The sequence below is a fragment of the Pleurodeles waltl genome, chromosome 3_1 (genome assembly GCF_031143425.1).
Source record: "Pleurodeles waltl isolate 20211129_DDA chromosome 3_1, aPleWal1.hap1.20221129, whole genome shotgun sequence".
Lineage (NCBI taxonomy): Eukaryota > Metazoa > Chordata > Amphibia > Caudata > Salamandridae > Pleurodeles > Pleurodeles waltl.
Genome location: NC_090440.1, coordinates 826,347,500 through 826,374,281, shown reverse-complemented (window position 1 = coordinate 826,374,281; position 26,782 = coordinate 826,347,500). Strand labels below are relative to the sequence as shown.

Genomic DNA, 26,782 nt, shown 5'->3' with positions numbered 1-26,782 from the left:
TTGGCCCACTGGCTACCCTGCTGCTTGGCGCGCTCCAGAAGCCGGTTACTGCTGGCACCACTGTTCCCGGTGATGTGGTGGCTGAGGTGCTGGGTTGAGACCTGGAAAGGCAGGCCCTAGTGGGGGTGGGGGAGGTGAGGGGAAGAGGTCAAGGTTGGACAGGAAAAGTTTTTTGGACACACTGGGACGGGTAGATGGAGGGGGTTTGGGAGTGGAGGAAGAGCTAGTGATTGTAGAAGGTGTACGTTTGCTGACTTTGGGTGAAGGTGCATGGGCTGGAGGCTGTCGTGGGTGTGTGCCTGCGTTTGTGTACCTTGGGAGGTGGGCTCACAGACACACTGGGAGAGGACACAGGGGATGTGTGAATGGTAGTGGGGGTGGTGAGTGCACGTGAGCGGGGTATGGTGATTGGTGTGCTGGTGATGGACGTGAGCGGGGTATGGTGATTGGTGTGCTGGTGATGGACGTAGTGGCTGACGATGTAGTGCATGCAGGTGTGAGGGAGGAGGGAGACGAGGAGCAGGGGGACACAGTGGAGGCAGTGGATGTTGGTATGTGTGCATGGGTATGATGCTTGTGTGAGTGACTGTGGGATGTGTGGTGCTTATGTTTGCCAGAGCTTCCCTTGTGTGTTGAGGTGTGTGCATGCTGGTCTGATGGTGTGCTTGGGATAGACTGATGTACAGGGGATTGGGTCTGGGTGGAGGAAGTTGGAGGGGGGAGGCTGGACACAGGGACAATGGCTGCCATCAGTGCTGAGGCCAGAGTCTGAAAAGCTCTCTGTTGGGCTGCCTGACCAGAATGAATGCCCTCCAGGTAAGCATTGGTCTGTTGTAACTGCCTCTCTACACCCTGGATGGCATTCAAAATGGTAGACTACCCAACAGTGAGGGATCTGATGAGGTAAATGGCCTCCTCACTGAGGGCAGCAGGGCTTGCAGGGGCTGAGGTGCCTGGGGCGAAGGAGATGCCCACCCTCCTGGGTGAGCAGCCACGGGGCACACGCTGAGGGCTGCTGGGAGGGTGGTGCTGGTAGGGGGAGTTGCGGCTGTACCTGTAGATGCGGGGGCACAGAGGGGCCCACCACCGCAAGGGAGCTCCCATCAGAGGAGGAGTCTGTGTCGCTGGTCTCAGCTCCCATCCCCGCTGTGGAGCTCCCCTCACCCTCAGTCCCACTGGTGGCTTCAGACTCCGTTGTGTCGCCCTCCAGGGCCATGTGGGGTGCAGCGCCCTCCTGCTCCGGTGGCACAGCCCCTCCGCCTGATGATGCTATTGTACACAGGAACAGGGAGACCACAAAAAGTGGGGAGAAGACAGAAGAAAGACATGTTGAGTGCATGCAATACCGCTACCGTCGGCGGACACTACAGACACAGAAGCCCCCTGTACTATGTCGTGCACTTTGAGTACCCTAATTAATCACAGGGACCTGGGTTACAAGGCCTATGCCCGATTGCTGCACACAGGAAAGTCACAGGAGCCTGACTAGGTATAGTTGCCTCTGAACACAGGTGGGGGGGGGGGGTGCCACATGGCCTGCCTTACGAAGGGACCTTGCCTACTAAACACGCCCTGCCCTAGGGGAACCCACAGCCCACCTCCCCACCCAGACACCTCCAATGCACGCTGAATCAGCTGAATGAGAGTGTACTCACCCCCTTGTGGCTGCTGTGATGCCCTCAAGCGCCCATCCAACTCCGGATACACCACCGCCAGGATCCGGAACATCAGGGGGATCATGGTGAGATGGGCACCCCTCCCATGTTGGGAGTCCACCCCCAGCTGGGCATCCGCTGTCTTCTTGCTCCAGCGGCGAATGTCCTCCCATTTTTTCTGGCAGTGGGTGCTCCGTCTGTGGTGGACCCCCAGGGTCTGGACTTCCTTGGCGATGGCACACCAAAAATCCTTCTTCTGGTGGGCGCTGACCTACAGAAGTAGTACAGGGGAAAAGGAGAAGATTTAACCGTCCGCATCGCCAGTCATTGGCCCGCATCCCTACCCTTGCCATGACGCACATCCACTCACCGTCGGTTCATGCACGCCTCATTCTCCCCCCCTATCTTCTCTCCACACCACTCCACACAGACATTGCCCATACAGCATGCTCACAGTGTACTTACCTGTTTGTCTGGAGGACCATAGAGTAGCGTGTACTGGGGTATGACCCCATCCACTAGTTTCTCCAACTCCTGCGTGCTGAAGGCATTGGCCCTTTCCCCAGACACATGAGCCATTGTCTCTTCCAGACTGAGGTCACAGCAGCACTTGCAGTGTAGGTCCTCTCCTGTCGAAGATCAGGTATCAAGTGAGTGAACAGAGATAAAATGGCGGTCACGACCGCGGCGGTGCGTACCGTCACCGCCGGCGTACATCCTCATTGGCTCCTGGGACCCATAGGGTCCAATGTTAACCAATTCAGGATTGCTCCGCGGTCTTCGTCCGCCTACCGCGACTGTGTACAACGCCAGTGCAGTTACCTCATTTCCCCTTGTCCCACATTACAGGTCAGGCAACTGCCATTTCAGGGGGCCACATGGCATTAATTTTTAATGCGTCACACATATCTAGGCCTTGCATAGACAGTAAGACAGGCACTTAGCGGATTTAAAAATTTGTGGAATAAAGTTGTGTTCTCGTACCTCAGTGTTGGCTGACTCTCTGCTCGCTGTTCTCCTCCATAGAGCACGTCCGCTGGGGCAGGTGAGGAGATGGCAGCATCTTCCGGTGTGCAGACCGCTGGTGGATCTGTCGACAATGGAAGAGCGACATGTAATTGTCACCTACAGACTGGACCGTGCCACAATCCAGGAACTTTGTGCCCAGTTGGAGCCAGTCCTGATGTCAGCTATCCGCCTTCCCACAGAAATCCCCCCTCTAGTGCAGGTCCTGTCAGTACTCCATTTCCTGGCAAGTGGGTCTTGTCAGACGACAGTGGCCATAGCATCAGGGATGTCCCAGCCTATGTTCTCCAACGTGTTGTCCAGAGTGTTGTCTGCCCTGCTGAAACACATGCGCAGCTACATCGTTTTCCCTCAGGTGGAGGATTTGCCTACAGTGAAAGGTGACTTCTATGCCCTGGGACATATCCCCAACATCATTGGTGCCATTAATGGGACGCATGTGGCCTTGGTCCCCCCCCGCAGGATTGAACAGGTGTACAGAAACCCGGAAGAGTTACCATTCGATGAATGTGCAGATGGTGTGTTTGGCCGACCAGTACATCTCCCATGTGAATGCCATGTTTCCTGGCTCAGTGCATGACGCTTACATTCTGAGGAATAGCAGCATCCCTTATGTGGTGGGGCAACTCTAGAGGCACCGTGCGTGGCTATTAAGTGAGGACATGGACCCTATACAGTGTGACTAGGTGTCTGGGTATATCCCTAAGAGTTAGTGTGTGTCTAACAGATTTCCCTCGACATTTGCAGGTGACTCTGGTTACCCCAACCTGTCATAGCTACTGACCCCAGTGAGGAATCCCAGGACAAAGGCAGAGGAACGCTACAATGAGGCCCTTGGGCGAACTAGGAGGGTTATAGAGATGACCTTCGGCCTCCTGAAGGCCAGGTTCAGGTGCCTCCATCTGACAGGTGGTTCCCTATTCTACTCACCAAAAAAGGTGTGCCAGATCATCGTGGTCTGCTGTATGCTTCACAACTTGGCTTTGCGACAACAGGTGCCTTTTCTGCAGGAGGATGGTCCAGATGGAGGTCTTGTGGCAGCTGTGGAGCCTGTGGACAGTGAAGACGAGGAAGCAGAAGAAGAGGATATTGACAATAGAAACACGGTGATTCATCAATACTTCCAGTGAGACACAGGTAAGAAGACATCACTGCCTGCTACATCTGATACCCTTGTTCTACCTCTCATCTGTCTGTCACTTTCACCCAGTGTATGGACCCTGAGTTGTCACTTTCCCCTTCAATTTCACAGATGTGGGTCCCACTGTGTGACATCTGCTTTGTTTCCTCATCGACTAGATCTGTGTGACATAGGTATGTTGACAATACAATGGATATAGCAGTTTTCCACGGTTATTGCAAATACACATTTTCGAAAGCACAGATAGTTTTGTGATTTAAGGGTGTTTATTTAAGTGCTAAATAGTGGAGGGGTTGTAAAATGGTCAGGTGTGATGGTGGAGGAATGTCCATGGCAGAGTCCAGTCTGTTAGCCTCACAGGTGCATTGTCCAAAGGGGCATAGGAAGTGGAGCTGGGGCAGTTTAAGGATGGACAGGGTGACAAAGTGGGACAGAAGGATGACAAACAGGGAGGTCTCATTTTTTGGCGGGGTCTTGGCATTGTTCTCTGTCTTTGTCCTGGATCTCAGGGATCGCTTGCGGGGGGGTTCTCCATCTGCAGGGGGTGGGTTGCTGCTGTCGTGGTACTGTGGTGGTGCCTCCTGTCCACTAGCGCCGGCGGAGGTGGTGGGCAGTTCATCATCCAGGCTAGTGTCAGGGGCCCCTTGTTGTGCCACAGTGTCCCTCCTGGTGTTGACGAGTTCCTTCAGCACCCCTACAATGGTGCCCAGTGTGGTATTGATGGCTTTTAGTTCCTCCCTAAACCCCACATACTGTTCCTCCTGCAGCCGCTGGGTCTCCTGAAACTTGGTCATTACTGTTGCCATTGTCTTTTGGGAATGGTGGTAGGCTCCCATGATGTTGGGGAGGGCCTCATGGAGAGTGGGTTCCCTGGGCCTGTCCTCCCCCTGTCGCACAGCAGCACTCCCAGTTCCCCTGTGTTCCTGTGCCTCTGTCCCCTGAACCGTGTGCCCACTGCCACTGCCCCCAGGTCCTTTGTGTTGTTGGGGTGGTGGGTTAGCCTGGGTTCCCTGTAGTGGTGGACACACTGCTGCTTGACGTGTCCTGGGGACAGAGGTATGGGCCCACTGGGTGGGTGCTGTGCTGGTGTTTCCAGAGGGGGGAGGCTCTGTTGTGGCTTGTGCCAGTGTGAGGGGAACCGACTGTCCCGAGGTCCCAGATGGGCCGGGCTGGTCATCTAGATCCAGTTGGACAGAGCTGCTGTCATTACTGTGGGCCTCTTCTGTGGGTGGAGTGGACATGTCTGGAACCTCCTCTCCGGTGACGTTGGTTAGGGGTCCTGCAGGGGTGTAAAAGCATGATTATTGCATCTGTGTGCGCCATGGTGTGCAATGGGTGGGTGACCCTGTACCCCAGTGCTTCCATTCTTGTGTAGGACCTTGTGTGCTAAATGTTTAGGGGTGTGTGTGGGTATGTGCAGTGGCCATGCGGTGGTGATGGGTGTCCATGCTTTGTTGTTGCATGCAGGGTTTGGTGTTGGGATGTGTGGTTTGTGATAGTGGGACATGTGTGAGGAGTTGGAGTGATGGGGGTGAGGGTGGGGGTATGTGAAAGCATGCAGGTAGGGTGGGGGATGAAGTATTTAAAGATTTGCCTTACCAGAGTCCATTCCTCCAGCTACTCCTGCGAGGCCCTCAGGATGCAGTATAGCCAAGACCTGCTTCTCCCATGTTGTTAGTTCTGAGGGAGGAGGTGGGGGTCCGCCGCCAGTCCTCTGAACTGCAATCTGGTGTCTTGAGACCACGGAATGTACCTTCCCCCGTAGGCCGTTCCACCTCTTCCTTATGTCATCCCGTGTTCTAGGGTGCTGTCCCACTACGTTGACCCTGTCCACGATTCTGCGCCATAGCTCCATCTTCCTAGCTATGGTGGTGTGCTGCACCTGTGGTCCGAATAGCTGTGGCTCTACCCAGATGATTTCCTCCACAATGACCCTGAGCTCCTCCTCAGAAAACCTGGGGTGTCTTTGCAGTGCCATGGGGTGGTGTGGGTGATGTGTGGGGTGGTGTATGTTGTGATGTGTGGGGTGATGTTTAGGGGTGTGTGGCGTTTTGTGCTTGGATGTTGTGTGAGTGATGGTGTTGAGTGCCTTTGGATGCTAGTTTGTAGATGGTGGTGTCTCTCTCTGGCCTTCAGTCGCAATTGTGGTCGCAAGGGTTTGTGGGTGATGTGGGTGTGTGTTTTATATTGTATTGGATGTGTGGGAGTGGTGTGTGTATGTGTATCAGGTGTGTATATTTGTAATTGTCCAATGTGGTTGTGTTTTGTAAGTGTGTGTGTATTTTGAGCGCGGCGGTGTGTACCGCCAATGGAATACCGCGGTTAAAAGACCGGTGCGTGGATTCGTGGGTCGTGATAGTGTGGGCGTATTCCTATTGGCGTGACGGTGTCGGTTTTGTTATTGCCAATTTATCACTGACCTTTGGTGTGGCGGACTTGTGTGGGTGTCTGGATTTTGGCAGATTCCGGGCTGTGAGTCGTAATAGCTGTGGTGGAATTCCGCAGCCGCAGCGGTGTGTTGGCAGTTTTCTGTACGGCGGTAAGTGGCATTTACCGCCAATGTCGTAATGTCCCCCGATGTGTATAACATAGTTACCTATAGGGGTTTCAGCCTGACATTGTCCATTTGTCTCCACTTCAGCATGCATAATGGGACAGTGTGTCAGCCCACGTCAGCCATTGGCTGAAATCACTATGAGTTATGCCTTGCTGCCCTTTCACAAGGAGTACATTCACACACAAAGTGGTCCCGTTCAGTGTCATGGAGTTTATGGCAATGTGTACTTTTTTCGAAGCCAAAATACATTTTTTGCCTTATCCAATGTTTTTATTTAGATTAATGATGGCCCAACAGCTTTCACAAATGATAAAGTTTTGAAAAAATCATGACAAAACAAGAACTGCCAAAAGGCTGGCGGCCAACGCCAGATCGATTGGTTTTGCCAGTGCTTGTTCGAGTTTGCAGGCAACACATCTAAATGACATTGAGGCCAGTACTTAGACCCCTAGGTATATGGTGCATAGTTCAATCAATATAAGAAAGTATTGACTATAAGGTGTGGTGTGAAAATCCACACTTATTTTGGTCCAGGGTTCTCTGTAAATATTGTGGAGCGCTTAGAACTGTTACATGTACTAAATCATCAAAAATGTCTAGGACGTCGTTGTCAATTAATACTTCCTTTATTTCATGCAAAAAATGCAAAATTCATTCATAAAAATAACTCCTTTTCATTGAATTGTACGTTCATCACCACATCTTAAATCAACAAAAAAGTATGTGCACTAACATTACAGTTTCTTTGCAACATTGTACTTGCAGAGCCTCTATCTTTGAAGTGTAAATGCTTCCTAAACTCCTTGTCAATCACGGAGTACAGCTATACTCTGTCAAGATCAGTTGTCTCTTTTGATCCTCTGAGGCATGAAATATCAATAAATGTTGAACCTTAATTTCTCAAAAATAACTGAATGGATTTACACCAAATCACAAAAAATACCCTTTTGTACCAAGCTTTCTGCCAAATGTGATGTAATTCTGTTCCTCAGTTTTAGCTGTTTCACTGTATAATTTTACTATGAAACAATGAATGGGAAAAAAGTATTTTGAGATCTTCCCCTCCCCTCCTTTTTTTCTCTGCCTCCACCTGGCAGATCATCCCGAAACATTCCAGAAAGTAGCTGAGGTGAATGAGACTTTTATGTAAAGATTTGTGAATATTTGTCCAACAATGTCAAAGTTATACGCAAACCAAAAATCAATTACCTGTGGTAATGTAGTAACTATTAGACTAGTTACCCAAATTTATAATACCATTGTTAGAAATGGGGTTTTTGGTTGGCAGTCAGGTTACCCTCTGACCAAGCAAAAGCCCTCACTCTAGTCCAAGATTATCCTGTGCCCACCCTCTGGTAGCTTGGCACGAGCAGTCAGGCTTAACTTAGAAGGCAATGTGTAAAGTATTTGTGCAATAAATCATACAATACCACCATATAGCACCACAAAAATACACCACACAGTGTTTAGAAAAATATATAATATTTATCAGGATAATTGTAGGTCAAAACGAATAAAGTTGCAATGTGAATTTGTAGAGATATCACTGAAAAGTGATATAAAGTGTCTTAAGTCTTTAAAAAGCAAACAAAGTCTCTTTCAAGCACAAAGTACCTGGTTTGGAGTGAAAAATCTCCTCAGAGGGCCACAGGAGAAGAGATGCGTGGAAAAAGGGTGTGTGCGTCGATTTCTCCCCAGCACACACGGACTCGCGTCGCTATTTTTCTTGCGGGGAAGTCGTGCATCGTTATCGGGCGTGCGGACAGTCTCTTTCTGTGGATCGCAGGGATTACCAGATGTACCGGGTCTGTGCATGGATTTTCCTGCGTGTTTTCCGGCTGCGCGTCGTTCTGCGGTGCTGCGTGTCGAAATTTCGATCTCACGGCAGGCGTCACGTCGATTTCTCCTCTGGAGGTCGGGCGGCGTTGTCCTTGCGAAGCCGTGCGTCAAAGTTCCGGTTGTCCCGAAGGCGTTGCGTCGATCAGCGTCGGTGTGCGGCGTTTTTCTCGCCGCGGAACAAGCTGTGCGTCAAAAATTTCGGCGCATGGAGCGTCCAAGTGAAAAAGAGAAGTCTTTTTGGTCCTGAGACTTCAGGGAACAGGAGGCAAGCTCTATCCAAGCCCTTGGAGAGCACTTTCACAGCCAGACAAGAGTTCAGCAAGGCAGCAGGTCAACAGCAAGGCAGCAGTACATTGTAGAAAGCAGACAGGTGAGTCCTTTGAGCAGCCAGGCAGTTCTTCTTGGCAGGATGTAGTTTCTGGTTCAGGATTCTTCTCCAGCAAGTGTCTGATGATGTAGGGCAGAGGCCCTGTTTTATACCCAAATGTGCCTTTGAAGTGGGGGAGACTTCAAAGAGTGGCTAAGAAGTGCACCAGGTCCCCTTTCAGTTAAATCCTGTCTGCCAGGGTCCCAGTAGGGGGTGTGGCAGTCATTTGTGTGAGAGCAGGCCCTCCACCCTCCCAGCCCAGGAAGACCCATTCAAAATGCAGATGTATGCAAGTAAGGCTGAGTACCCTGTGTTTGGGGTGTGTCTGAGTGAATGCACAAGGAGCTGTCAACTAAGCCAAGCCAGACGTGGATTGTAAGGCACAGAAAGATTTAAGTGCAAAGAAATGCTCACTTTCTAAAAGTGGCATTTCTAGAATAGTAATATTAAATCCAACTTCACCAGTCAGCTGGATTTTATAGTACCATTCTGGCCATACTAAATATGACCTTCCTACTCCTTTCAGATCAGCAGCTACCACTTCAATACTGTATGAAGGCAGCCCCAATGTTAGCCTATGAAGGGAGCAGGCCTCACAGTAGTGCAAAAACGAATTTAGGAGTTTTACACCACCAGGACATGTAAACTACACAGGTACATGTCCTGCCTTTCACCCACACAGCACCCTGCTCTAGGGGTTACCTAGGGCACACATTAGAGGTGACTTATATGTGGAGAAAGGGGAGGTTTAGGCTTGGCAAGTACTTTTAAATGCCAAGTCGAGGTGACAGTGAAACTGCACACACAGGCCTTGCAGTGGCAGGCCTGAGACAAGGAAAAGTGGCTACATAAGTGGTTGGCACAACCAGTGCTGCCGGCCCACTAGTAGCATTTAATCTACCGGCCCTAGGCACAGAGAGGGCGCATTACTGGGGACTTCTAAGTAAATTAAATAGTCCAATCAGGTAGGATTCAAGGTTACCATGTTTTAAGGGAGAGAGCATATGCACTTTAGCACTGGTTAGCAGTAGTAAAGTGCGCAGAGTCTAAAAGCCAGCAAGAACAGTGTCCAAAAAGTGGAGGGAGGCAGGCAAAAAGTTAGGGGTGACCACCCTAAGGCTGTCAGGTCTAACAACCATAGTATATGTGTCTGCACCTATGGCTTCATAATGGCTGTGTGAAAGTAGAAGCACTTCACAATACCCTCCCCAGACCATAAGAAAGTGTGTTCATTTACAGGGTCATATCCAGCTTTTGGTTCCAAATGTCTTTTCACATCGAGAAATAATGACCTTTTCTTCTTCACCTTGTGTCCCTTGCCTACAACTAGTTTACTATGCTGAAGAATGTGTGAGGTTTACCTTGCCAAACGAAACCCTCTCTTGTTTGGGTCTATCACTCATGGAACCAGTTACTTCTGTCTGCTTGAGAGCACTTGACCACAAATTGTAGTGCCACAGTTAAGTAAGGAGAGAGATTTGTGAACATTTACTGATCATCCCCTAGAGCAGGAGAATTGTTTTACACTCTCACCTCTAATATGGAAATGTAATCTTTTCCACTGCTTCATGAACAGTAGAGCCAAACTTCACCTTTAACAGGACGCAGTATGTATTTAAACATCAGAGAATATTTTTACACATTTAACCAAGAAAAAAATCCTTCAATGATTTCTTTAAAAGCAATATAAAGATAAATGGCATGCAATACTACACTTGCGATACAAATTAATCATTGTTTTTATTAGAAATCAATTAGCCTATATATATATATATATATTTGCCCCTCGGCGTGGCTTCGCCGGCAGCGATGGCCAACGTGTAGACGCGTTGCTACGCTGAGGCCTTCTAATTCTCTGTTAATTACAGTACCCCGGAGGGAACCCGTGACGGTGGAAAGGCCGCGGGGGACATCGGAGAAGCCCGGGAGTGCAGGTGCGGCTGCCTAACACTCCGAGAGTCAGACCAAGGGCAGATTGCTGGGCGTGTGCGGCAGACGGCCGGCCAGGACTTAAGGCCGGCGGCTGGCTTTCAGGGCTTGCCACGTCGACTGCGAAGGAGTGGAGCGGCGCTCCAGAAGGGCCGTGACGCGGTTGATAATAGGGGCTGACTGGCTCTGGCAGAGACCTAAGGCGAGTCTGGGGCTGTAGTGGCCTGAAGGATGATAAGTGAAGGCCAAAGAGGGCATAAGAGGCGCCACTACAGAGGGCGAAAAATGTGCCCAGCCCAAAGGAGCGACTAACCAAACAGGCCACCCCTCCGACGGCGAGGCGCTGGGTGCGCTGGGGCACAGGTGAGCGCTGAGGGCCCCCCAGAAAGGCACAGGGGCCAAACAGCGAGGAGAAGGCGGTCAGACTAGGAGCGCGACACCGTTGGCTTGTGGTGCGTACTGCGGCAGCTGAGACGGGGTGGAGTGGCACCTGAGGAGGGCCGGGAAGTGGCTGATGATAGGGGCCTGCCGGCTCTGCCAAAAGACACCCGGAGATGGACCTAGGGCTGAGGTGGCCTGGAAAACAATAAGGAAAGACCAGAGGGGACACGAGAGGCGACGCCACAGGGGGCGAAGAACTTGCCCAGCCCAGAAAAGCGACCAGACGAACAGGCCCCTTCCCCTCCCCCGATGGTAAGGCGCTGGACGCGCCAGGGCACAGGTGAGTTCTGAGGGCCCCCTGGAAAGGCACAGAGGGGGCCGATTCACAGAGAGAAGGTGTTTGGCCCGGGAGCGCGACGGCCCTGAAGGGAACGTACCAGGGCAGAGACTGTGGGACACAGAGCACGTGCGGCGCGACTGGTCACGGCAGCGGATGGACCCAAGGAATGGAGAGCAGAACTGGATGAATGATCCAGACTCATTCACCGAGCCACCGAGCCGATTGAAGCTGTTGCAGAACAGACTGACTGCAATGGTGGGACGTGTCCGGCAGAATAACTGGGGGTGTGCACAGTAACTCTGAGAGCAGGGAGCCCCTGTGGAAGAGGAGAAGGGGTGCCCAGAGGTGGTCAGAGGCTGGAAGCGAGCTATATCTGGGGAGGCACCCATCCCCCTGGGCCGCACTCACACAGGGCAGGCTGAGAAGAAGGTGAAGATGTGAGCACCATGGTCATTGCTGGCCCCTGGGGGGAGAGCACCCCGCCACTCAGGGCTGGATGTCGACCCAAAGTCACAAGAAGAGTAGGCTGCAATGGAAAGAACCCATTGGCGGCCAAAGTACTTTGAAAATAGCCGAACCAGTACCACACTCACTGCAGGTGACACTAGACAAGATTCTGGGGGTGATGGAGGAGTCCAAAACAACTCTTCAGCAAGAAATTTGCCAGGTGTCGGTGGAATTGGGCCTGCTGCGTGCAGACCACCAGAAACTTGTGGACAGGGTCCGGGAAGCATAGACAACGCTTACAGGAGTGCACCAGTGCAGCAGGTGATACAAACCACACTTGAGCAACTGACAGACTGTGTCCAGAGGCTGGAACGCCGTGCCGAGGATGCAGAAGGCCACAACCGGCGAAATAATGTTCGCATCATTGAGCTGACGGAAGGAGCTGATGGAAACAATGCAGTGACATTCCTAGAAACGTGGATGCGACAGGTGGTGGCCCCGGAACGGCTTACCCCATTTTTCGCTCTAGAGAGGGCTCACAGCACCCCGGCGAGGCCAGCAGTGCCTGGCCGTCCCCCGCAGACCGTTATAGCTAAATTGCAGCACTACAGAGACAGGGACACCCTGTTACAGCGTGCAAGGGAAGGAGGCCCTTTTAGGATCGACAATGGATCAGTGACCTTATTCCCGGACTTTACGGCAGAGGTGCAGACCAAAAGGGCATCCTACATGGCAGTGAAGAGGACCTTGAGAGATGCTGGTATCCAATACTCGCTCCTATTCCCAGCTAGAATGAGAGTAATCCAAGACAGTCACAGCACATTCTTCCAGTCGCCAGAGGCAGCTTGGGAATGGTTAGAGGCACATAAGATGGAAGTAAACCCTGGGTCCTCACCTACAGCATCACACAGCCAAAAGCGCAGAGGAGAGAGGATGGGGACTCGGATCATCAAACGTACGCCACAGACTCAGACTCTCACCATGCTGATGGGGGCCCAGTAGTGGCTCCACGATCTGCAGATGACCTGTAGAGAGTGCAATAGGTTAGATGATGGATTGTCCTCCCGGGGCCGCTATTTGGTTGAAGGCCTATGTGCGATGATGATCTCCCCCCCACTCGGATTCTCGTCCGATATCATCAAATGGCGAGAATTCTATATGACTTAATGTTACTGTTTGGCTCAATGAGTGTAAACTTGATGACCGCATGTTGCAGTATTGCTCTGGGAAGAGGGAGTTGGGGTTTGATGTTCTTGTTCGACTACATGCGCAAAGGATTAGCTATTTTAGAATCATGGTATATGGCACGATTGAGACATGGCAGAGTGGTGAGGAACAGTGGACTCCACGGGGGGTGACGATCCCTTTAGACTTAGTTCCCACAAATTTACGGCCTACAAGCTGATAACTTGGAATATTCAGGGGATGGGGTCACCGGTTAAGCGTCATAAAATCCTGTCCTACCTCAAGAGAAGGGGTGTGCACATAGCAGTGCTCCAGGAAACGCACCTTACCACACAGGAGGTGGATAAACTGAGGCGTAGATGGAGGGGACAGCTTTTCGCCACTGCACACTCGGCGTATGCCAGAGGGCACTAATTTGGATCAGGGCTGGAGTTCTATTCGAGGCCCTCTCAATAGATTTGGACACAGAAGGTAGATATGTAATAGTAGAGGGTAGATTGCAAGGCAGACTAGTGGTGCTGAGCTGTATATATGCACCTAATCAGGATCAGACCTCCTTTTGGCTCACGTTATCAGGGCAAATGGCTAGGTGCTCTGGAGACCACTTCTTAATTGCAGGGGATTTCAATTGCACATTGGATCTGGGGCTCGACCGCTCCTTCCCTCCCATGCCTGGAGCTGCGGCGCACAAAATGGTGGTGATCCCTAGAGAATGGATTAGGCATTGGGGAGTGGAAGATGTATGGAGACTACAGTACCCACAGACCAGAGACTACTCATTCTACTCGTGATTACATGAGCTACACACTAGAATAGATCGGTGGTGTGCTCGGGCTCCATTTCCCACGAAATAGTTTCATCTGAGTTTTTGGGCCATACTATATCGGACCATAGCCCATTACTGGTCATCTGGCAAAGAGCAGAGATGAGGGCCCCAATACCTATGTGGAGACTCCAGCCGCGGGTGCTGGAGGACCCAGTGTACAGAGCTACGGACATACCTCAGGGAACATATGAGGATCAATAAAGGCTCCACGGGATCCCACAGTACGAATGGGAGAGACTCAAGGTAGTGACCAGGGGCCATTGCCTGGGACAGTCGGTGGGGGTCAGACGTGCTCTAGTTAGCGAACTGACTCAGCTAGAAAAGGACCTGCATGATAGGGAGGTTGAGCAGGAAAAAGACCCGGAAACCAACCGCAGACTGTCCAAGGCCAGAGAGACATTTCATCAGACACTTAATAGATTGAGATGCCACGATTATTGGAAGCATATGTTGTCCGTATAGGCTGAAGAGGGCAGAGCGGGCAGACCACTTGCTTGGTCGGTACAACCCACGGGAGGAAATGACCCGATAACAAGTGTGCGATGGGTAGTCGGGATCCAGGTTTACTCGCCGCCTGAGATTAATGATGCTTTCAGATCCTACTATATGACCCTGTATAGACACCCAAGGGATGACTTACCGCGGATGGTGGGGGAGCACCTGGAGTCCCTTTCCTTGGTTGGCCTTGGGTCAGATGACAGGGGTAGTCTGGGAGAACCGATCTCTCTAGAGGAGGTGAAGACGGCCATTACACAACTGGCTGCGGGTAAAACTCCAGGCACGGATGGGCTACCCATGGAGTTCTATAAGACATATATTGATATACTGGCCCCAGCACTGGTTGACCTCTAGGCGGAAGCCTTTGAGAGTGGTATTCTCACGGGGACCCTGAGAGAGGCGCTCGTGGTTCCGCTACCCTAGACAAAATCTAATGAGAGATCGGTGACTGACTTACGCCCCTTGTCCATGCTGAATTGCGATTTCAAGATCCTCAGCAAGGTGCTGGTTAATAGGTTGTTACAAAACATTCCCACTCTTGTACACGAGGATCAGAATGGTTTTATGCCCACACCTAGCACATCTCTTAACCTCAGACGGTTGTTTACGATCCTGCACGGGCCCCTAGCAGAGCGACGACCTGAGGTCATGCTCCTATCAGTAGACTTAGAAAAAGCACTTGATTCAGTGAGGTGGGACTATTTCCAAGCAGTGATGATGAGAATGAGGATGGGGAAGAACTGGATACACTGGGTGGAGTTATTGTACCACCGACCAGTGGCCAGGGCGCGAGTCGGGGGAACGGTGTCCGAGTCCTACCCCATAGGCCGCGGCACGAGATAGGGCTGTCCCCTTTCACCCTTGCTATTTGCAATCGCCATTGAGCCCTTAGCGGCGCAGTTTCGAGTGGGGGGACGGGGTAGGGGGGTGACGCTGGGTCAGGAGGAACATATTATCTCGCTCTATGCAGACGACCTGTTGATATATCTGCGAGACGGCCAGTCCGAGATCCCATGGGCATTGACGCAACTGGAGGGATTCAGTGTGCACTCGGGCCTCAGGGTCAACAGGGGGAAGACGCATGTTTTTCCACTGTCTGAGGGTGCCGGACGCCCGTCCACATGCCCTGCTGATCTCCCCTGGTCACCACGCTCTTTTAAGTATTTGGGCATCCAGATTTTCCACAATATGAGTGATCTGCGTGATGGGAATCTGGGGGCAGCCCTCGGTTCCTTTTGATCCGCTGTGCAGTTCTGGTGCTCTCTGAGACTCCCAATGATGGGCCGGGTGGCCTTAACTAAAATTATAATGTTACCACGCCTCCTCTATTCTTTTATGAACTTGCCGGTGACTGCACGGGGAGCTGGTTCAGGGAAGTAAATGCACTCCTTAGGGGACTTTTATGGGACGGGGGACGCCAACGAACGTCGCTTTCTATTCTTCGCAGGCCTGCACTGGAGGGGGGGCTGGCGGTCCCAGATTTTGAGCTATACTACCAGGTATGCCAGCTTTAATAGGTGGCTAGGTGGGTCTCGGGGGGGGGCATCAGACAGGACTAAGAGTGGCCAGTGGTGAGATAGCGGCGGAGGTCGTACTGGTGGACCTGCTAGGCGCTGGAAACCTTAAGTCCGGGTGGTCGGTCCTGCTGGCAGCAGCACTTTCCTGCTGGAAGAAGTGCCTGAGGCAGACAGGGGTGAAGGTGGCCTATTCCCTAGGGCTACCATTGGCTGGGATACCGTTAAGTGCATCAGGCGGCACCCTAAGTGGGGGCCAGGTCAGGGCTTGGACCTGGGCGGGGGGTGTTGACGATAGGGGATCTCTTTAAGGATGGGGTGCTGAGACCCTTTGTGGGACTAGCGGAAGAGGAGGGGATCCCAGCGGGCCAATTCTTGACATACCAAATGCTGGTCCTAGCGGTGCGATGATTATGGCCTACAGTGAACGCAGAATCGGAGGCACATGCCCTATTACACTTACTACTGACGGGGGAACGGACAGCCATCTGGTCACCAAACTCTACAAGGCTGCCATTGATGCTACTCTAAAACCCTTACAGACCCTGAGGGCAAAATGGGAGGAGACAGTGGGTAGAGAACTAACGGATACAGAGTGGCAGAGGGTGTTACCATACCCTCGGAAACTATCTAGAAACACACAGTTTCAATATATCCAATACAATTATATCCACAGAACATACCTCACCCAACACAGGATCACTGTGATATATGGGGGGGAGCCTAGGGACTGCCCCAGATGTCAGGCGACGGACCCGGACTTTCATCACATGATCTGGGACTGCACCAGCATTCAGGGGGGATGGACTAAAGTATTGGAGGACCTGGGGGAGACCCTCAGCATCCGACTGCACATGGGCCCCTACCTGTGCCTACTGGGATTGCGCGGGAGACCAGCATCCAAGAGAGTGGGTAGCAGGTTTATAGATCTTGCAGTGGTCTTGTACAGGTGCCAGATAGCGTTGACCTGGGAGTCCCAGATTGGGCTGAAATTTGAGGACTGGAGAGCAGATGTCTCGATATGGGCCCAAGCTGAGTTTCAGGCGCTTCAGAGAGAGGAGGCATGGGGGATTAGGGCTAGGCACATAGCCCCACTCTGGAAGGAAATAATGGAGGCCTGGGAGGATCGAAGGCGAGGGTGTGAGAGACCTCGGGAGGGTGGACATGACAGCATGCTAAGAGAAGAGGCCGAGTTGAGAGGTGAAGGGAGAGAGGAGGCTGCGTGGGGTCAGACATGAGTGAGGGGGGGATAGGAGCGATGGCGCACTAATTTATTGTGTAGGGTAAACTTGGATGAGGGAAGGAAGACTCCGGAAACCCCTCCGAATAGATAGTGCTATACTGATCAAGGCAGGAAGGATCCCTACTAGAACGGGAGGAAACTACACTAGGAGGGAAGGACGGAAGGACAGGAGTACGCCCCAGTGGACCCCAATGGTAGAGCGATCTAAATGCACTGGAAAGAAAGGATCTTAAATGCCATCATTTATCCCACCTGCTCATGGTTTTGTTTCTTTTGTTTCTTAGTAGTTAACGTTCAGATATTTTAACAATTAGGTGGTCATAGTGTAAATGGAGATGATGAGTACACGAGCATGAACCGAATACGAGAATAGATACGAAGCGTACATGGTAGACAGCACAACGACTAACCAGATAAAGTAATAAAACTGTCAACATGTGTGACCGGAATGTATAACATGAATCCTTAACTATGGCCTGTACAGAAGAGTATATTTATGTGCCAGTGATTACTAACAGATGCAGAAAAACCAATAAACAAAGTTAAAAAAAATAAAATATATATATATATATATATATATATATATATATATATATATATATATATATATATAAATATATTTGCCCCTCCATTATGCATATGATAATACTAAAAAGACACATACAGTTTCATTCATTTATTAATCTCCCTCCAAAACCTAGGGACACTTCTATTCATTTATTTTTGCCCTTGAGCCCTACTACATTTACTTGAAACTTCCCATTTTTAAATCAAATCGCCTACCAGGTAGAAAAAATTATTTTCAACTCTGACAGGTAAATTCATCTTCCCTTCTATTTAGTTCCTAAATCGTTTATAAAACAATCCTTTAAACTTCCTGTAATATGTAAACCAGCCCAATATTAGTGGTTACATATTTGAGTAAATTTAGTGGTTAATAAACCACTGGCTGCTTTTTGAATATATTATTCTTGTTTACAAACCCGCGTCACAATTTCTTTTCTCACTTAGAGGAACTAAAGTGAAGGGTCACGTGACTTTAAATAGGACAACAGTATTGAACATTTTCCCATCAACTACTATTTTCACATGTTGATGCTGTAAGAAATTGGGTTATTCTTAATGGGGGTGGAAGCCCCGCTCAGGCAAAACCGCAATCCTTGTCAGGGTAAACCACAAAAGTCATTAAATTAACCTTTGCTTAACCCTCTGGTAACTCGGCACAAAAGCAGTCAGGCTTAACTTAGAGGCAATGTGTAAATATTTATACAGCACACAAACAGTAATAAACTGAAAACACCCCACAAAGAGAAATCCCAAACCCATTTAGAAAAACAGAGAAACAAATAAATTAAATGACACCAAAATGAATTAAATTCAGTCAGTAGAACTGGAATAATAAATTTTTCATGCTTTTAGAGAAATACAGCACCTAAAAGATCAAAGTACCAACAGCAGGAAACTGATTGTTTAAGATCGAGTGAAAGTCAAAAGTTAAGGCTGACCTTGATGGAGCACTGTTCGGATACAAGAGTGTATTGGGTCTGGTATTGGCTTACCTTTGGACTTAGAAGCATTTCTGAAGAAAAGTTACTGAGAAGGTAGAATTCAGCGGGGCAAGGCAGCAGGCTGTGTCTGAGGAGGAGTCATCAGTACCTGGGAGCCACAGAAGAAATTCTCAGTGAAGCCACTTAGGATGAGAGGAAAATGCACTGAATTGGAAAATCTAGATATTCAGGCCACAGAGGTCTCCATCGAGGATAGTGAAGATTTTTACCTTTGGACTTAAACAAGTTTTTGGAAGTTGAAAATCTCCATTGGGACAAAGCTGCAGGCTGTAGCCAAAAAGGGCTCCAAGATGCTTGTTACCTTCACCGGAAAGTCCTGCTGAATAGGATTTGCTGCCTAGAAGAACGTAGAAGCAGGTACAGAAAAACTAGGCCAACCGGCTATGCACCTTGGGCAGATAGGCTGAAAGGTAGGCCCAGGTCTTCTGTCGGTTCCCCAGTATTTCTTTTTAAAGAAAATGTTTCAAGTCCCTGCTTTTGGAGAAGTACCACCAGCACCATTAACACGGGTCTAGGAGCCAGGGGCACCACTTGGTGGGTTAGGACTCCAGCAGAGGCCAAAAGCAGGGTTCAAGACCTTAGGAGCTTGATATGTCCATGTAGCTACACTGGAGGCCAGCCAACTGGCCCTTGGAGCCACTTTTGTTGGTCCTGGAATCAAAGAGATGGTCTGTTTCTCCCTCAAGCAGTAATGCAGTCCTCTGGTAGCAGCACGACAGTCCTCTGCTAGCAGCAGGGCAGTCCTTCTGTAGTCTTCCACAGGTACAGGAAGGTAATGAGGAGTTGTTCTTCCTGGGCCAGCTTTTGTGTGGGAGGGAACACCCCGTCCTACCCACATTTGGTTCTGGAAAGGTCTTTTCTTCCCCTGTCAAGGATCCAAAGAGTCTGAGGTGACAAAAGGCTAGTGTCAGGTACCTTTGTGTGTGGTGAAGGCAAGCCTTTTTAAGTGTAAGTGGGGTAGGGAATGGCTCTGCCCCCAGCCATCCTGGGCTACCCTACACCTAGACCCTTTTTGTGTCACAGAAGAGCCATTTACAGCTATGTGACCCAGGACACTGGCAGAGGCACGAATTGGCTAGGACAAGAGCATTTTCTAAAACTGCCATTTTCAGAGTTGTGACTTAAAATCCGACTTTACCATTAAAGAGGATTTAACATTACAATTCATTTGAGTCTAAATCTGACATTTCTACGTGATTCCAATCCACAATTAGCACTTATTAAATGTAATAAGGTAACCCAGTGTTATTCAACGGGAGGGCCAGGCCTTAAAGTAGTGAAAAATGACTTTAGGAGTTTTTCACTAGGAGGACATGTAAAGTGTAAACCCACTTGTCCTACGTTTTATATACAAGGTTCCCCTGCCCTATGAGCCTTTAGGGCCTAACTTAAGGCTGTTTAAAACTGCACTACAGTCCATAAAGGCAGGCTTGAGACATGTTTTAATGTGCTACAATTGCAGGTGACTCAATGAGTGTTGCAGTCCCACTACTATCATTTAATTTACAGGCCTTGGGTACATGTAGTACCATATACTAGGGAACTCTAAATAAATTAAAGGTGCCAATCTGATATAGGCCCAATTTCACATGTTTTAGGGAGAGGGCATAAGCAGTCTAGCACTGGTTAGCCGTCCTGATATCAACAAGAACACATTCAGAAAAATAAGAGAGGTGAAGGCAAAACATTTGGGGAAATACCATGCCAAGAATGCAAGATCTAACAGACACCCTTTTTCTGTACTTTTAAATATTTAAATGTAGACTAGTGTTTACCTTCTACTGTTTGTCTTCCATTCTATTCTCTTGCGTAAAATCAAGTATCAAAATGTATTAAGTATTTACTTCAATTAAGATATTTATTTGCAATGCATCAATAACCCTATGAAGAGCTTATTCTTAAAAAAAAAACACCTCCACATGCATGCAAGATGTAATCAATGTTCAACCTAATGTTTTTGAAAACTTTGACATGAGATACAAAATACAATGAGCATAAAATAGCAGACAATGCACGATACCTATCTCTAAAATTACTTCCCCACAGTTTGTTTCATTAGGGTTAAAAATAAGCATAGACTCCTCCCAAGAGATAAAGTAATGTGTACTACACACTTGAAAAATCCTTCTTCCCTTGGGATTGCGTCCTATATAATAAAAAAAAACATCTAGCAGGAATATAACAATCATGATGATAGCAGCTATAGCATCCTGTATGTGTAGTGAACGAACATTTGGAGTCACTTATTTGTCCTAGGTACAAGAGGGAGCAGGTCTAGCTATTGAGAGCTCCTCTCAAATCACAGACCACAGGTCCAGTCCTCTTCTGGTCATCCATAGGTCCAGAAGGTGTTCTGAGAAGGGCTTTCTGGGGTGTCACATTTATGGTTGGCACTAGCCAGAGGGTGGGGCGACTCCAAGACACTCTCTAACTAATAGTAAGAAAGTCCACCGGGCACTGCCCTAGTCACATTTTCAGCAGGTCCTGTTGCCCTACGGCAAACAATTCCACAGGGCTCCTCACTCCTAAAATCCAAGATGGGGATGCAGTTTCTCCTTTGTGCAATGAACATGTGTCAATCCAGGAATGTGGTCATGGAAATGAGCAGTCTTCTCCCATGTGTTCACTGCAAACCATTTCTGGAGGTAGGTACTCTCTCAATGGGCTTGGTGCCAGCCCATCTAGTGTGAGCTTTGAGAACCAAGTCTTCCCCTTCTTCAAGTCTTTCCTGGCACCAAAGATTTCACCCTGTCCTTTTCAAGTTAAACAAGTTCCTGGACCCACCCCAACTGTCCTTCCTGAGCTGATAAGGCTCAAATGCCCCACACCTAGTCCCTTCTGTCTCTTGGCATAAGCCATTGTTCTCTTCTGGGAGCAGTTTTCACAGCTCATTAATTCAAGAACTTGGCTTGACAGCTCCTGGGGAGCTAATGTAAATTAGCCTCCCAGAGCTTCTATACGTTACTTTTCCTAAATATTTATTAAAAATCCAACGTCACTAATGAGTTGGACTTTTAATATATAAATATATTGAATTGCAAGATTATTTTCGCCATTTCCAGTTCATGGTTACAGATTAAAGTTTATGATCAGTACTTTGACATTTTCTAGGATCCAATCACAGCCTTACCAGTGAAAATAACATTTGGGGACTAGTCACTGGAGGAACATGCCCACTTTAATTTCACCTGTGTTGCACTACTAAATATCAGGCACCCTACCTTGTGAGTGATAGGATTTACTTCGGAGTGACTTAATAATAGTTAGAAAAACAGTTTCCTACCGGCTAAAAGAGGCTATTCTGATGAATGGTTTCAGGACACTATTTTAGGCTGCTACAGTCAGACTTCACATGCCTAATGCTATGTTTTATTGGCCCACTCTCTTGATGGCACAATATTCAATCCATAGGTGGCATTTAACTTCCAGGCCATGGTTAAATTTCCTACACTGTATACTAGGAACTTATTGGCAAGTTAAATATGCTAGTCAAGTTTGTCAATTTCACGGTGTTTAAAGAGGGAACACAGGCGCTTTACTCCTGTTTAGGAGTAGTAAGGTGAACGTAGTTAAAACAAGAAAAACTGCAAAAGTAAGGCTCAGAAAAAGGCAAAAAATTTCAATAACAATACAGAAAAGGCACTTTTGCTACAAATATCATGCCTAATTTAACTTTTTTAAAAATGAAACACTCATTTGAGGCCAAATGGATCGAATGCAGAGGCCCTTCTGTTGGCCAGAGGAGGCCCCTTCACCCTTGCACCCATCTGACCTCGGTCCATGCCAATCCAGTAGATACCCTCTGAGAGCAATGTTTAAAGCCAGCCTTTTGCTGATACCACAGGTAAACATTCTTTTGTTTAATCATCCTTAGTGAAATTTGACCATTGCTGCTCTGGCTTTAGTAGTTGCTTTGGTACATGCAGTAGTTATTTCATGTACTGACTGTTCCAACAGCATATTTGGTGGGTTACCAGTGGATTTGCGCAAAAGTACATCTTATTGTCATCAAAAGCAAGCAGTGCATGAGACATATTTTCCTTGCTTTTGTGTATGTATACTGCCATCTGATTAAACAGATGATTAATTCAGAATGATCTGCATAGTCCACAAAGCAGTGCTAGAGTGGTCACCCCATCTGCCTCATTAGACTGTCCTTACATTACCAGCTGGCCAGATGGTTAAGTTGGACATCCCAAAACAGTCTTTCCCTCAGTTTATTGAGGTTCAGTGGAAGGAGTTTTAGGGTGGTTTGACACATGTTCAAGCATCAGTGGAACCCCTTCAACTGTCTCTCAAGCAAGACACAGATGATGTAAGATTCTGAAGAGGCCTGAAAACATTCCTAATTTGGTGTACTCTGTGGTGTGATTATCCATTATCTTACCTCTTGTTATTCAGCTGTGTTCTCTAACTGAACACAGTGCCTGTCTGAGGTTGGCTATCCCTTCTGATGCCTCAAACCATCAACTGCCTTTCTACATAATTTTTAACCTCCTGCTCACCAAATATGCTATATAAAACCAATATATGAAATAAGAGTGCATGGACTAAAATAACATTCGCCTAGCAATAAAGATCGCCCAGCAGGCATACAAAAGGGAAACTTGTCTTTTGGATTTTCAAAACTTTAAAGATTGTAATAACTTCCTGTGGCTAAACTTTGTGACCACACTACACTGCCTATGTCTTGCTTCATCTCACTAGAGCATAATTGTCTAATAAAGGACCTCCACGGTGGGTAGTGTTCTCAATTGGACCCCTTTATACCCTATGTCTTGGTATTCTGTCAAGGAAAAACGTACCCTGGTGTGTGAATGCTTTTTACAGTTAATAAATTATAAGACTGTGGTCTGTGAAAAAAATACATATCACACAAAGGAATAAAAGTAGAAATGACATCCATTTTACGGTACCTAGTACATGATAACAGGGAAGACAAGGGCATGGGAAAGCAAGGTAAATTGCTGCTTGGACTTAAGGAAAGTTGCATTTAGATAATTAGCAGGCGCTAATGAGGGAAGGAGAGGGGAAAATATGAATTACATGATAATGTAGAAATTGACTAACGATATCATTTTTTTTTTCAAATTGAGAAATAGTTTTCTTGACATCTCAGTTCCTTGTGTAGATTACCAGAAAAGGATTTTGTCTCAGCCTTCTAGGATTTCGATACTTTAGCATCATTTCTGAAATCCTTTTTAAATTTGTATTTTTGGTGTGTCCAATACATTTATAGTGGACTTGTGGTAAGCAGGATTTTAGTTTTTAAGAGCTTTCAATATGGGACATTCTTGCTTGAGCTGAGTTCTTTCTCCGGGTGTAGCCAGTAAAGTTCTATCAATACTTGATTAAGTTTGCCATACTTTTAGCACTCAGAGTCTGGCTAAGCGTGGGAGACATTTCAAAAGTTGAAGCGCTTTTTTGAGTGACCTCATTAATAATGTGTTACCTCAGTCATTTTTGCAGATCACATTGGCTTGGGTTATGGCACAGTGTACTGGATTGTCATGCTGTACTGCTTCACGTTAGAGAGCATTGTTTATAACTTAGTTATGCATGGCTCTCATAGAGTCATTAGCATGAACAAGTGGATTCTGAATCCAGTAATTAACTGCTATGATGTAAGAACAGTGGGTAAAAGAATGTATTACTCACAGTTAGTAAATCATGAAATTCTGGGCTGCTCTGGTTGGGCTCTCTGAGAGCCTGTCAGAGCAACAATGGTCAGCAAGGATCACAATTCCTGGAGAGGAGGGAAGGCACAGAGAATAGGCGCTAGGCATGTTTTATTCTGTATGGCTCCCTCATTACTCCTTTGCCCCTACATAGAAGTTGAAATCAGGATCAGATGATTTGGGGGGGTCATACATAACATAAAATAGATGGGTAAAAAGTGATTTATGAGGATGTTTTTCACTTCGAGGCTCTGAGTGACATCATAGACAACTCGCGCTTCGCTTTTGTTGTCTGTCTGATGCCACTTGGAACCCTTTGGTGAAAAACATTACTCATCTCTAATATTAAATGTTGCTGCTAAAGTATTTTATTTAGATTGCTTTCATCAAGTTTGTAGTAAATAACAAAGTGATTTTCAGAGTTATGGACTATGAGACCAAGTTTGTGTGTTTTCCCTAGATAATGTTGAAGATAATAATGACAACAGCAACAATAATGCACATTTATATCTTGTACAGCCCAAACTGAACTTAACCACAGTTGTGGTTAAGTAATGGGTTAGCGTAGGTGGGGTATGTGTTTGTATATAATTTTGTCAAATGATGAGAACTTTTTTTTATAAACATTTTTACACTACGCGCTGCTCAAAGGGCCATATGTACGAAAGCATTTTCCCATAGAAACAGAATGGGTAAAATCCTTTGGTACATCTGGCCCTAAGTCACACACAGCAGTCGCATAGGCCTCCCATCCGGAATGTATTCTAGCCATATTTACTAATATTAAAAAAGTGAACACCTGTTGTTTGTTTCCACTTTTAGGATAGTTCCGGTATGCGCTTGTGGAAAAGACGATGGTTTGTGCTGGCTGATTATTGTTTGTTTTACTATAAAGGTGAGTGAATAATGCAGAGTATCAGTTTTCACTTGGGAAAGAAATAAAAGCACTGTGCTTCCAATGAAGGTGTTAAATATGTTCCCGTTTCCGCCTGTGCCACGATTCTTAGTCCGGTGGAATAAAATGACCACATGGAATTTCTCTCCACCTAATTCAGAATGGGTAGGTTTTTCCACTCTCGATTTTTCCGGGTGTAGGCGAACCATACACAGTTTTTTTCAGCCGGCGATTCTGGCTGGAAAAATCACGAGATTTTGGCTGCAGGAGCAGCTAAGCTTCATTCCCCCACCTCTTTTTTGACAGAGAGGGCATTCCCTATTCCATTCCAAGGGGTTGTACCTATGATTGCATAGTAATGGTGCAGAGGTACCGTACTGTTACAGAAAAGTGCATGCAGTTTTGTTCTTTCCCCTGTAATGTGCAACTGGTAATCAGGTCCATATTGCATGTAGCTTTATTGTCAGTAAGTGGATAACTAATAAAGCTGTAACCCAAGAGCATAAGCATTGTTTTGAAAGATGTCTGGTAACAGATCAAAACTTTCATATTATTCATAGGCAACTCTTAAAGTAATCACACCAGCCCGAAACTATGATTTTAAGAATGCCTAGCAGTGTTTAAACCATTTTACAAAATCACTTCCTGGAGGGATCTACTTTACTTTCTGATGGCTGGCGTATGGTGAACATTTATGAGTGTGTTGGGCAAGCAAGCAATTGGTTTGGCCACATTTTTATCCACTGTGCCTGTTCTCTTCCAACCCATTTCTCCCTCTTCCCATTTACTTACTGCTTTGCCTCTTGCTGTTATGTAAATATCACAAAAAAATCTTGGCTCCCTCAATTGGCACCATTTTGACAACTGTAATGTTATTCTTCTCCTGCTTCTCTGTTTATTCCTTGTCTGTCTCCTGATGCTCCCAAGTCTCTGCACAAACTCAATTACCTGTTGGAATTCCACAGTGCTCAGTCCTGGAATACCTTCTCTTTTTACTTTGTAGTACCACTGAAGTGTATAATATTTCCTCATTCAGCTTATCACCTCTACCCTGAGGGTGACTACTTTAAGGAACAATTACTGTTATGTGGTACTTATTATGAAGTATCCTTATGAACAACTATGCATTAATAGTTAATATTATTACAATACCAAAACGTCAGTGAACACTACCTTTAGAGAGTAAGTGGATCTCAAAATCTTCACCCATAGTAATTCTAATCTTTACCCCAGCCTTACTCTAACTTTAAACATATAGGTCATACTTACCCTAGTGCTAAGATTAACTTTAGCCCAAAGATCCTTCTGCTAACCCCAACCTTATTCCTAATGATGTCCCGGACTCCTCATTGAAGGTGCCTCGCCAGGGATATGTCTGCTACTTTACTCACTCTGCAGCACCCAAGTGTAATGGAGCTCATTGCACTACTCTCTGCTTTCCTCATTGCCAATTCTACTCTGTGTGTCTTTTCTTCTGTAGTAATGACACATGGCGAGTGGCAGATTTGCAAAGGGATAGTGATATCTTGGTCAATAGGCCACCTCTATAAAACTTATTAACATAAAGGGTCTTCAACGGAGTATCCTTGTACAGAAAATTTGAGTTAATGATATTGACTTTCTATCACTTTCAGCATCTAGAAGAACTGGGCTGTTCCTGTGGCAGTGTGCTTAAGTTATATTCCCTTTGCAT

The 26,782-nt window shown here is 47.5% G+C and overlaps 1 protein-coding gene across 6 annotated transcripts in view; it reads left to right on the top strand.

Moving 5' to 3' along the window:
* Nucleotides 1-26,782, top strand: part of PLEKHA7 (pleckstrin homology domain containing A7) — a 1,012,616-nt gene that overhangs the window by 634,794 nt on the left and 351,040 nt on the right. For all 6 annotated transcript variants that reach the window (XM_069223724.1, XM_069223723.1, XM_069223725.1 and 3 more), the window contains one exon: nt 25,017-25,089. In XM_069223724.1, the coding sequence (XP_069079825.1) occupies nt 25,017-25,089 (73 nt within the window). The remainder of the gene's footprint in view (nt 1-25,016; nt 25,090-26,782) is intronic.